The 13211-nt window shown below is 39.2% G+C and overlaps 1 protein-coding gene across 1 annotated transcript in view; it reads left to right on the top strand.

The window, feature by feature from the left end:
* NEB (nebulin) overlaps window positions 1–13211 on the top strand; it is a 172543-nt gene that overhangs the window by 64023 nt on the left and 95309 nt on the right. The window contains exons 50-60 of the mRNA XM_034786087.1: window positions 737–841; window positions 4317–4424; window positions 5003–5314; window positions 6597–6800; window positions 7469–7573; window positions 8232–8339; window positions 9322–9633; window positions 10689–10892; window positions 11111–11215; window positions 11385–11492; window positions 12152–12463. Of these exons, the coding sequence (XP_034641978.1) occupies window positions 737–841; window positions 4317–4424; window positions 5003–5314; window positions 6597–6800; window positions 7469–7573; window positions 8232–8339; window positions 9322–9633; window positions 10689–10892; window positions 11111–11215; window positions 11385–11492; window positions 12152–12463 (1983 nt within the window). The remainder of the gene's footprint in view (window positions 1–736; window positions 842–4316; window positions 4425–5002; window positions 5315–6596; window positions 6801–7468; window positions 7574–8231; window positions 8340–9321; window positions 9634–10688; window positions 10893–11110; window positions 11216–11384; window positions 11493–12151; window positions 12464–13211) is intronic.

Here is a 13211-nt window from a genome sequence, read left to right as displayed (position 1 = left end):
AAGCTGTGTATTTCCTTTTCAAGGAGGGGAGCGATTATTTATCATGATTGTACAGACAATTGGCCAGTTATACCTAGCAAAGATATTCATATAAATGTCAGGTGAATTATTACCCAGAAAGTTTCAAGATTCAATAGATCTGTGCTAATTTGCATTTCTTTATCTTCTCAAAACATAGTATCCATACCCTTACTTCCAATCTCTCTGACCTATTGGCAGAGTTTACAGTGAATTGCCATATTTAAAAGACTTAATCATAATTCCAAAATACCTAACAGGTTATTTGTCAGTTAATCATGATGTATTAAATAATTGAAGCTGAACTGTCATTGTCAAATATAAAGGAAAAAATGCATTTGGTTATGTGTAATGCTTGCTTTATTTACTGTGATTTACTCTAGATTAGTCACTCTGGGTGAAATCTTGGCTCATTGAAGTCAATGGCAAAATTCCCATTTGTCTTCAATGAGCCAAGATTTCACCTCTCGAGTGTTATGTTATGCAAAAGTCTCACTAAACTCACTGAGCAGACTTGTGGAGTGAGTCTCTAGGTCAGTGCAAATAAGAGAACTTCTGTTGTTATTTTAGTCTTAGTTACAGTTGTTCTGGACTGCATGAAACTCTTAGGATTGCTGATCTTGATCATGCTTATTCAGTCAGAATTATATCTTACCCGAATAATGACTGAAGTCTTCATAATTCCAACATCTTATTACATTTGCTGTTTGCTTTTCAGCGCTCATATACGGAAGCTTGGAATAAAGATAAAACTAGTATCCACATGATGCCAGATACTCCTGATATTTTACTGGCGCAGCAGAACAAATTGAATTACAGTGAGGTAGGTGATGCCTTGCTTAAAAATTAAAAGGCAGTATGTGAGAATATTTAGATGAAAAGAAATTGCATTATTTCTGAAATGTAATGAATATTTGTTATGATTTTAGAAACNTGTCAGGAACTGGTTAGTGAAGTTGATTATAGACATCCTCTGCACCAGTGGACATGTCTGCCAGACCAGAATGATGTCATCCATGCTAGAAAGGCCTATGAGCTACAGAGTGACGTAAGTACTGAATGAGAGAGCTCCCAGTTGTATCAGTAAGGCTACGTTTCAGTCACAGGTATTTTTAATAAAAGTCATGGACAGGTCACAGACCGTAAATTTTTGTTTACTGCCGGTGACCTGTCCATGACTTTTTTACTAAAAATACCCCTGACTAAAACTGGGGGCGGGAGACTTGTGGTGAGGGGGGTGCATCCCGGGAAAGCACTCTGGGTGCTGGGGAGGGGGGGCATGGCCCAGGAGGGCGCTGTGAGTTCTGGGGAGGGGAGCACAGGTGCTTGGGGGCGAGTTGGGTGCTGGGACGGGGAGTCGCAGCCCAGGGGGGAGGGAGAGGGGAGCTGGGTCAGGCTCCTTACCCAGCTCCTGGGAAGCAGCAGCTCCTAGCTCCTTAGAGCTCCACATGCTCCTTCCGCTCCGCCCCAAACCTCAGCTCTGCAGCTTCCATTGGCTCAGAACCACGGCCAATGGGAGCTGCGGGGGCGGTGCCTGGCTGCTGGCAGAGACAGCATGTGGAGCTAGGGGAGATGAGGGAGAGGACCCCCCCCCAGGTAAGCAGCGGCCCCAAGCCCTGAGCCCTCCCACACCCAAACTCCTGCTGCTGGGGGGCCCCGAGACTGCCCCAGCAGCAGCCAGTGCAACTGACCTGGGGACTGCCCGAACTGCTCAGACAGCTCCTGTGCCAGCCACATGGAGCTGCTGCAGAAGTCATGGAGGTCACAAAAAGTCACGGAATCCGTGACCTCCTTGACAAACACGGAGCCTTATATATCAGTGATCACAGATGCATAGTAAATGATGCTTTCAGCGTCATATCTTTCCCTTTTGGTGGGTGCAGAGGATCTGAAACCTCTGGAATGGTGGTTCAGTAGTTCTATTGTGCCCTGAGACAGGCTAAAAAGAAGCTCTGTAAGGGAACGCCACACCTGGTCCCCACCACAAAGTGCTGTTCCATGATTATTTTCTCTTTGGCTGTATAAAGTCAGGGTCACAGTCAGTGGGTGTATGAGTCATGCCGATTGATTGGATCTTAAACCCACTTGAGGGGGGAATCACAGTGAGCAATGCCCACAGTAGTGTCTCTGGAGTGGCTTCTTGATGAAACTTATGGGAAGGTTTCATACTTCCAGCTCAGCTAAGGCTCCTGAGCTCACGGCTGTAAATTTGGATGTCTGAGTGAGGGTGTTCTGACTGGAAGTCCCTCGGCTCTGGAACTCATGGCCTTATTGATCCAAGACTGTTGACCTTCAGTGCATAGTGAAAAGCCCATATTTTCTCTCAGGCTTTTCCTGACAGGTGGTAGGATGGAGGATACCTGAGAAAGATGGGGAGGCAATATACATCTAAACTGAGGGGAAAGATTGTAGCTGGCTGGCTAAGAGCCAGTGCAGAGAGGAAGGAGGGGTTTATTTCAGTGCACAGGGCTTGCACAATCCCTGCATGAGATGTACTGGAATGTTTAACTGGGTATGTTAACTAAATAGTTATCTCTGTATTTACTGTTAATAGAATTGCTACAAGTCAGATCTTCAATGGTTGAGGGGCATCGGTTGGGTCCCAATTGGTTCCCTGGATGTTGAAAAAGTGAAGAAGGCTGGAGAGATCCTTAGTGACAATATATATCGTCAGCCACCAGACAAAATAAAATTTACTAGTGTAACGGATTCTTTAGAAATGGTCTTGGCCAAGCATAATGCAGAAACAATGAATAAGGTGAGTCCTAGCCTTCTGAGAAAGGTACTAGTGCTGCAAACTGTTAAAGATAACAAATGTAATTTGTTATTATATGTATTAGACCCAAATTACATTACCAAATATGTATTAGACCCAGGTTATAGTGATCAATTATCTATAGTTCCAGACACATATTGTAGCAATTTGTAAAATAGCTGGGAACTAGTTATCTCTGAAAATGTCCTTACGTTAAAATAATTTGTCGTAGTATTTGGGGCCTCAGTGCTTGCCTACACTTTGTGGACCTGATTCAAAGCTCATTAATGTCAATGTGAGTCTTTCAATTGACTTTACTGAGGTTTTTATTAGTCCCTATGCACAGAGGGAGTGCAAAATAAGCAAGAGCAGGAGTATTTTCCAGTGGAAATCTTGCAACTTAAGCGCATGTTTTTGAAATTGAAGTCCTTTCAGAATCTTGACCTGGAAAGAGGTTAGTGAGAATATAGATATTATATGATTTGTAGGCATTATTTGAAATAATGTTATTAAAATACTTTATTATGTTTTATGAGGGCTTCATATGTTGATCATTATATTGTTTATTATTGTTGGTTTGTTATTTCATTTGCAGCATTTATACACTGAAGCCTGGGATAAAGACAAGTCTCAAATCCACATGATGCCTGACACACCAGAGATTACGTTGGCAAGACAGAACAAGCTCAACTACAGTCAGGTGAGCAAAAGCACAGTTTGTGTCATGAGTGTAATAACAATCTAAGTGGAATCATGCTGTGTCATTGGCTTGGCCAAAATATATTTTAAGAAACTTGAAATAAATATTTACACTAAGTTTCCTGACTTATCCCATAACATTGACTTGCCAAAAAGTCAACATCAAAATGTTTTCCATATTCCAGTATAGTAGTCTTCGGGCTTGATTGTGGAACCTTTATTCATGTTGGTGAACACTTTTTTGAGAAGAGTCCTATTGACTTCAAAGAGATGAATCTCTTGTTAAGTGATCATCAGTATCAGCTAAGGGTCCAAAAATGGTTCTCCAGTGAATTGCTGAGGTTCCTCCTGTTAAAGGTACTAGTGCTAAAAAGTTGTGAAATTCATCCTGTATTTGAAAACATCAAACAAATCATTTCTAACTTGATTCTTAAGAGCTAAAGTCCTTCTGATCAGTGTAAGTAAGGGGCAAATATATAAGCATCAATAGGCGGTTGTTTTGGAAAGTAAGATTTGGTCCATTTACAGTGGAGAAGTTGTCACTACAAGTGTGGTCTGTAAAATTGTATTTTATTCTACATCAGTTAAAGAAGAAGATAGACAAATAGTACAACCATTAGCTAGACTCTTTGGCCCAGATCCTCAGCTGATCTAAATTAAATACACCCAATGATGATCTGGCTCTTTCCATTAAGAAAATTAGATTGTTAGATCTGAATAGATCGTATTGAATAGATTCGTATGATTCATCTTGTTGTTGTCTTTCTGAGCTAACTGTTTTGCAGAGAAGGCAACATGCATAGTCCAGTTATGAGAATTTAACTCTGTTTAGTTCTTTTCATAGAGTCTATATAAATTAGCCATGGAAGAGGCAAAGAAGAGAGGCTATGACTTGCGAATTGATGCTATTCCCATCAAGACTGCCAAAGCATCCAGAGATATTGCCAGTGATGTAAGAAATTGCTCTTTATTTCTCTACATACTTACATGGGACCTTTGCATTCTGTAAATTCCATATGTAAATTCTGCAATAGGAGGTTTGATTAAACAATTAAGATGTGGTTTACATGTTGTAAAGCTGTAGTACATATATTTAAACATTTAAATTGTAAAATAAAAATAATTACAAATGAAAATACTAAGAGATTCTACTTCACGTGCATGGCATAGATAAGTCTGTTGTAGTACATAATTTTAGGCAAAAAAAAGACCTATTTCATTAATTAAATCTTTAATTGTTAAAAAAAAAACATAGTTCATGCATATCACAATTATTTCTCTTTAACATTACAAAAAGTAAGTTTAATAATTCTTTATATCCCAGAATGTCTATCCCATTTAAAGTTCTAATTCACAATCCAGTTGCCTAGAATGCAAACCCATGACACCACTTTGATAAAATACCTTGAAAGCATCATGATAACTATAGTTTATAAATAATTTTTGGAGAGTTTCTTGTTAGAACTATTTAAAATTAATAGTCACAACATTATTAATTAACGGAACATTATATTTTGCTTTTTCCTTCAGTACAAATACAAGGAAGGGTATCGCAAACAGCTTGGCCACCACATAGGAGCCCGCAACATACAGGATGATCCCAAGATGGTATGGTCTATGCATGTTGCCAAAATCCAGAGTGACAGGGAGTATAAGAAGGATTTTGAGAAATGGAAGACCAAGTATAATAGTCCAGTGGATATGCTGGGGATTGTGCTGGCAAAGAAATGTCAGGAACTGGTCAGTGACATTGATTATAGACATCCTCTTCACCAGTGGACGTGTCTGCCAGATCAGAACGATGTCATCCATGCTAGAAAGGCCTATGATCTACAGAGTGATGTAAGTACCTTTTCTGTTTCAGTTCCAGAAGATGACTGTATTTGATACTGTACCTTAGATGAAAAATGATTTCACATACTGATAACAGCAGAGCCAAGTGTTCTCAATAAAACACCAATTCTAGTATTGTAATAGGTTTTGTTACAAATGGAAACTTAGGCTTGGTCTACACTACCCCCCTAATTCGAACTAAGGTACGCAACTTCAGCTACGTGAATAACGTAGCTGAAGTTCGAAGTACCTTAGTTCGAATTAGTTCGAACTTACCTTGGTCCACACGCGGCAGGCAGGCTCCCCCGTCGACTCCGCGGTACTCCTCTCGGCGAGCTGGAGTACCGCAGTCGACGGCGAGCACTTCCGGGTTCGACTTATCACGTCCAGACTAGACGCGATAAGTCGAACCCAGAAGTTCGATTTCCAGCCGTCGAACTACCGGGTAAGTGTAGCCAAGGCCTTAGATTATATCCATTAAAAGACTCCTTAATTAGTTCAAATTTAAGACCAGTTTAAGCACATTTGTCCCCATTTATGATTTATTATTGAAATTATGAGAAATTCTTAATGGGTAAAGAATGCACCTATATGGATCAATATATCAAAGGAAATGTTCATACAGATTCTTGCAAAGCAAAATTGCCAAGCTTCATGCATTTCAGTACTATCATAGGGCTAAAATTGTGAACCACAATAAGCAATGTCAGAATAACCATGTTGTAACTGGAGAGGAGCCTGAGTCAAAGAAATATGCATGACACTTAGTAAATGGCAGGTTGTGCAAGGGTGGCATTGAGGAAGGTGCAAAGTCTGGAGACAAAGAGAATATTCTGGAATGTAGCTGGAGTGGAGAATAGGGACCAAGAGAGTTGTATGTAAAAAGATGAAAACACAGATGTGCAAAAAGCATATTGATAAAAATCAAACATAATTAGAGTAGCTGGATAGCATTGTTTGGGTCTCGGAGGTCAACCTGAGAAAGAAAGACTTGAGATGAGTTCTAAACATGGCTCTTCTGTATGGTATTGCTTTTCAATGATGCATTCTATGGAGGAAACGGTAGTTTTGCCATTTACTTCAATGGACCAGTATTTCACCCCTGAATTCTAGCCCAAATCCAGGTTTTACTATATTATAGCTTTTATTTTGTTTTCCCTTTTCATATGCTGCATGTTTTACTCACAGCTAGCTAGTTGTTCAGTAGTTATAAAATTTAGATAAAATGTACTGGGATGATAATCTGGAAAAGTGAACTAAGGAATTTCTTTTGTATTTATTTTGTTAACAGAATTACTACAAGTCAGATCTCCAGTGGCTGAGAGGCATTGGTTGGGTTCCAATTGGTTCCCTGGATGTTGAAAAAGCCAAGAAAGCTGGAGAGATCTTGAGTGATAAAATATACCGTCAGCCTCCTGACACATTCAAATTTACTAGTGTGACAGATTCTCTAGAAATGGTCTTGGCCAAGAATAATGCAGAGACAATGAATAAGGTGAGTAATGATTTGATAAGTAACACATCAGTGCTGTGCTACTCATGATTAAAGACAGAAAATTAGGAATATCTCGGGGTCAGCACCACTATGTTGCGCGATGGACACTTGACAAAATTACCGTACATAGTGACAGACATTGGGGGGTTATGTCATTCAACGTTTCTTGAAAAATTACCACCGACCTCAACATTTTTACCGTGGACACTTATATCTGTGTATGGACACATTGCTGACCCCTACGTGATTCAAAGTAATGTTGATGTCCTGAGATAAAACAGTATGTTTGCAAAGCAGTACATAGGACCTATCTTATTAAGTACAAATGGGGACATGTAAAGCAAGAATCAAGTTACTAAGATTATTCGGGATATGACAGTGCACTTTTTCTTGGGCGTATGTGTGTAGTCAGCTGCAATAGCTCATCAGACATCTTAGGTTTGCTTCAGCCTTTTTTATTATTGTAAACTGATGTAATCAATTTCTAAATTTGGAGCCAAATATGCGCCGCTCTCCTCAGATATATTCCCTTTGCTTATAATAGGAATTTTGCCAGAGTAACGATGGCAAGATTTGATTGATAGTTAGTTACTGTAGGCTACTACTGAATTACCTTTCATTTCTATTCAGAAATAATAACAATAATCTCTCCCTGTCTTCCTTCTTAGCGCTTATACACCGAAGCATGGGACAAAGACAAAACTACAATTCATGTCATGCCTGACACTCCAGAAATCATGCTAGCAAAACTCAACCAAATAAACTGCAGTGAGGTGGGTAAAAGTCAAAAGCTGAGAGGATGAAATAATGACCTCTGGACAGAACAGTTTTGTTGTCTCTGGCTTTTCAATGAATACGATAATGCTGCTCATCTGTGTAGTCCCACATGTGGCCAGCAATGTTACTTGAGACAGATTTTTGCTATAATTTACATTATCTTCTTGGTGTCTGACTTCTGATTTTCAAAAGTACTATCAGCATTAAACTAGGAGCTTATCCTGTGGTAAACCCTTGACATGTATAAATAGCACACCGGGAAACTCCCCTCTTTCATTTTGCCAGTGTCCTTGTGAAAAAAAGTTTTTCAGGAAATAATGTGAATTTGCAACAGTGTAAAACTTCGCATCTGGGAACACCTTTCACCTCATTTCTTGGTCTTCAGGTAGATTCCCACCATCCCTGCTTTCCCACTCCCTTATTGCTGCCAGACTTATACAATAAGATGTTGGAAATGTGCATTTTCCTACTACCTAGGGCAGGTAGCTATGGGTCGTATTTAAATCAGGTTTACCCATTTTGAACATTAATCATTTTTTTTCTAGTGATTTAATGGGTTTTGTTATATAAATGTGTAACAAGCTTAACTATAAGGGAAGTGTATAAAGTACCTGGTTAATGAGATAAAAATATAAATGGTTTCCTTTCTCATAGAAATTGTACAAATTAGCCTTGGAGGAATTGAAAAAGAGAGGTTGTGACTTGCGTGTTGATGCCATTCCAATCCAGGCTGCCAAGGCATCCAGAAATATTGCCAGTGAAGTAAGTAACCTTTTTGTTATATCTACAGGGACATGGTTCTTATGGGAAAGAGTTCAGAATTTGTGCTCTATAATTTTTCTATGTAAATGCTTTTAAATTGTACAATAGATTCTATTGCTATCCAATGATTATAGTGCATGCTTCTTGCATCTGAAAAGAAAGGACCATATCAACATCTACAGTGATGGATGCCTTAGACAAATACATTGCAGTGATAAAATAAATAATATAAAGCCTAGTCCTATGCCCATTGAAGTATTTCCATTGAGTACAATGGGTGTTGGATCAGGCCCATAGTGAGATTATATAAAGTACCTATTTACTACTTTTTGAGATTAGAATTAAATGCTTCAAAAGTCCCCCAGAAAAAATAATAAATAATATTGACAGTCCTAAACAATCCCCTGTTTCTGCCATGAGAAGATTTTAATGCAGCTGAAAAGTTGTTGTATTGAAAGCCCATGTGACTGAAGTCCTCTATGGAACACATATGGCATAAGCAATGACAATAAAGTCTCCCTTTCACTACTCTGCCAGTGTGCCTCATTGCTCACCTAGGGCAACACCAGTTAGGGGTTAGAAGTAGTTCACTCTCCAGGCTGGTTATATCCTTGGCATCACTAATTAAATAGAAGATAAAGGTGCCAGTTGATGTTAATTTGTCAGCAGATGTTGTATGATAAAATTCTTAAGGAAAGAGCACATCCTAAAAAATTAAAAGGATGTGGGACCACAAACAAGATACGTAGATAGTTGTAAGGGATAAGGTAGGTAAATTTAGTAGTAATATGTTTATGGAGATAGGTATTCTATCTTGCTTAGAATATTTTTCTCTTCTTCTGAACGAAATGAATAAAATAGCATATTAAAGAAAGTGTAACGCGTCGATTTCCAGTATGAGGGCATGCATGTTCTAGTTAAGTTGGGTACATCGTTTCTGAATTGAAAACTGTCACAGTGATATAAATATATTTTATTTTAGTACAAATACAAAGAAGGGTATCGCAAGCAGCTTGGCCACCATGTGGGAGCCCGCAACATCCAGGATGATCCTAAGATGATGTGGTCTATGCATGTAGCCAAGATCCAGAGTGACAGGGAGTACAAGAAAGATTTTGAGAAATCGAAGACCAAATACACTAGCCCAGTGGACATGCTGGGAATCGTGCAGGCCAAGACATGTCAGACACTGGTCAGTGATGTTGATTACCGCCATTACCTGCATCAGTGGACATGTCTGCCAGACCAGAATGATGTGATCCAAGCTAAGAAGGCCTATGAGCTACAGAGTGATGTGAGTGCACAATATGTGTAATAGGCCCAATTTTACCCTGACATGCCTGCACACAGATGTCTGTTTAACATGCTTACTATGGTAGAGCCTAGGAGCCAAGAGTGGAGCCCCATTGTGCTAGGTGCTGTACCAACAGAGAGTAGCAGACGTCCCTGACCTGAAGAGCTTGCAATCTAAACAGACGAGACAAACACAGGGTAGGGGAAGGGGTAGAACACGCAAGCAGAGTAAACAATGAGATGGCAGCAAATGTCATGTTAATTCCATAATTTTTTGAGGGGATTGTGGTTACTTAGGAGGGGATCAGCTAAAGCAAAAGAAAAGGGAAGGGGATGTGGTCAGGGGAATAAGGTAGGTGAGAAGATGGTAAGAGTGGGTAGGTGTGGAATGAAGCTTAGGTGACGAGACTGGGAGGTGGAAGGAGAGGGTTGGAGCAAACAGCCAATCAGCACAGGCCAGAGAAAGTCTAGTCAAAACTGTAGAAAGTTTTCCGAATGTCCAGAAGTCCAAAGATCCCCGCTTTGGTAGATTCAGCCCCTACCAGCTGGAATCTCTGGCTGTCTCCTCTCTGTAGCTTCCTGATGTGGGGAATGAAGGGGGAGTTGAGGTAGGCACCATCTGGGTCCTAGTGCCCTCAGAATGGAGGGGTATCTCCCCTGTGCAGTTCTGGGTCCAGGAGAAGGGTGGCCCCAGCTGGGCCCCATTTTTTCCCCTTCTTCCCCAGTGCAGTAGTCCCTGCTTTGGTTTCTTCTGCCCTTACTGGCTTGTGAAATGTTCCATATCCTGTTACCGATCCTTTGTCACCAAATCCTTGCTGTTTTCTTGATCTTCGATCTGTCAGAGGTGTCTGTGGAGTCCTTCCATTTTCCCATTCGTTGTGCTGTGTAATAATTATTTTATCTATCTTGGAAGAATGAGTGTCAGAATCAAATGACCATTTTGTAGTAATAGATAATGTTACATGAAGTGAGTGGTGTATACATCAGTTGCATTTATTCATATATTAATTTGATTGTTCCTACAAATGACTGACTGAACATTTAATTAAATTTTAGGCTGTTTACAAATCAGACCTGGAATGGCTGAAGGGTACAGGCTGGGTCCCCATTGGTTCCATGGATGTTGAGAAGGTTAAGAGAGCTGGAGAAATCCTGAGTGAAAAGCAGTACCGCCAGCCCCCAGACCAAATCAAATTTACCAGTGTGACCGATTCCCTGGAGTTGGTTTTGGCAAAGCAAAATGCTGAGACAATGAACAAGGTGAGTCTCTCAGAAAAATTCACAGGTGTTACCGACTACGAGGGTTGGTTCATGGAATGGGCAATGCACTTTGGTTGAAATTCACCTATAAGCCCAATTTAGTTTTTCTTTGAAAACACTGTAGATTTAAAGTATGAAATCCTTCCACTTGCAAAAACTGTGTTTATTTAAACATTTCATTGAAAACTTTTAAAAAATTGTTTCCCACCCTTCCATAGCGTTTATACACAGAAGCCTGGAATGCTGACAAAACCACAATTCATGTCATGCCAGACACTCCGGAGATTTTGTTGGCAAAAGCCAATTCAGCTAACGTTAGCCAGGTAAGACTATTTTAAAAAACATATCAAACAAATACAAAATCAGAAATTAGGTAAGCATTCATTTCACTTTTAAAGAACTTCTTTTAATGTATAGTTTCATTTTCTCTATAATAAACAATTTGTATAATACTGTATTTTCATTTCACATATTTTGTTTTCCTCCCTGTAGAAACTTTACACACAAGGTTGGGAAGAATCCAAGATGACCGATTATGATATAAGAGCTGATTCAATTCCAATTCGAAGTGCAAAGGCATCAAGAGATATTGCTAGTGAAGTATGTGCTGCTTCTGCTAATCTATCATTTTAACTGTATATTAAGGGTTTTTCTCATTTTATTTTTAGTAACCTTGTGAAATAATTAAAATATGCATTCTTTAAAATGACAAAACATAGGAATAGAATAATAAATAATTTAAAAATAAAAGTATATCAAATTCTGGTTTAAAAAATAAACACCATGGAAACAGATAAGTGCAGAAAAATATCCAACTTCACACCGAAGAGAGTGTAACATTAAAATTATTGATATTAAACAAACCATCCTAGAAATATATATTATAAAATATTAACACATCACATGATACTGTATTACTGATATTCAGGGAGTGAGGGGATATTAGGGATTTCAACCTCTGAATCAAGATATTTGCCTATGAGAAATGATTTTTGTTCCTATATTACTATTAAACTGAGACAGTACTGATCACTGATGATTATTTTGATATCTTTACATCTATGTGCTAATTTGTATTCATTTTGTATCAGATTTGCCTCATGTTAAGTAGGCCACGTACTCAGCTGATATAAATTGGCCTAGCTGCTTTGACGTTAATAGAACAAAACTGAATTAAGCATCTGAGGATCTGGTCCATTATTCACTTTTCCATGAATATATAAAACATAACTGAACTCTGTTTCTGTATACTGTTATAGTATAAATATAAAGAAGCATATGAGAAACAGAGAGGTCACCATATTGGAGCCCGCACCATACGGGATGATCCAAAGATGATGTGGTCTATGCATGCAGCAAAGATCCAGAGTGACAGAGAGTACAAGAAATATTTTGAGAAATCAAAGACCAAATACACTAGCCCAGTGGACATGCTGGAAATTGTGCAGGCCAAGAAATGTCAGGAACTGGTCAGTGATGTTGAATACCGCCATCACCTGCACCAGTGGACATGTCTGCCAGACCAGAATGATGTGATCCAAGCTAAGAAGGCCTATGAGTTGCAGAGTGATGTGAGTAAAAAACAAATGCAAAATAAGTCTTTTATATGCGTGTGTGTGCAAATATCTATTCAAACATTTGAGAGTAAAATTTATCCATTATGTACCTGATCCTGTAAACAACATTTTTTTGCTCCAAATGAGAATGAAAAGTCAAATGTGAAATTTTTCACAGGAAGGAATTTCAAGAAAAATACCCTTTGGAGAGAATCAAAACAGATTTTTTCTGCTTGCTGGCCTTGCCTAGTAGTTTCTTGCCAATTTCACTTTCTCTCCCCATACAAAAAGTGAAATTGTCCAGAGCCTTCCAGGCAGGCACCCAAGGAACTGTCATTTTCCAGCAAAATTTAGTTTCCCCCAGAAATTTTTAGTATGTGAAAAGAGCATTTTCCATCAGAAAATCATTCTGATTGAAAATTCCTAACCTGCTCCACTTGATTTCCAGGCAAGTTAGGAGTGAAAATGTGCATGCAAAAGGCTTGCTTTCAAACACTGCACCTGCAGAGCGTTTTATGTGTAACTGTAGGAGTGAGAACTCTGGGGAAACCCTATTCTGTATTAAAAATGTACTGGTGTGCAGCTGCCTAATTAGTCCTATTAGGAAGAATAAGACCTGAGAGTGAATTGTATAATGGATGTCTCCTTTGACACACCCATTCTCTTCCCATATTCCGATCTATTTTTTCCTTGTGCTTTTGAGAGTGAGGCGGAAGGTGCACAAGTAGCTTGACAGTTCCACTTAGTGCAGAGGTCTATGCCT

The sequence above is a fragment of the Trachemys scripta genome, chromosome 11 (genome assembly GCF_013100865.1).
Source record: "Trachemys scripta elegans isolate TJP31775 chromosome 11, CAS_Tse_1.0, whole genome shotgun sequence".
Lineage (NCBI taxonomy): Eukaryota > Metazoa > Chordata > Testudines > Emydidae > Trachemys > Trachemys scripta.
This window is presented reverse-complemented; position numbering and strand designations above follow the sequence as displayed.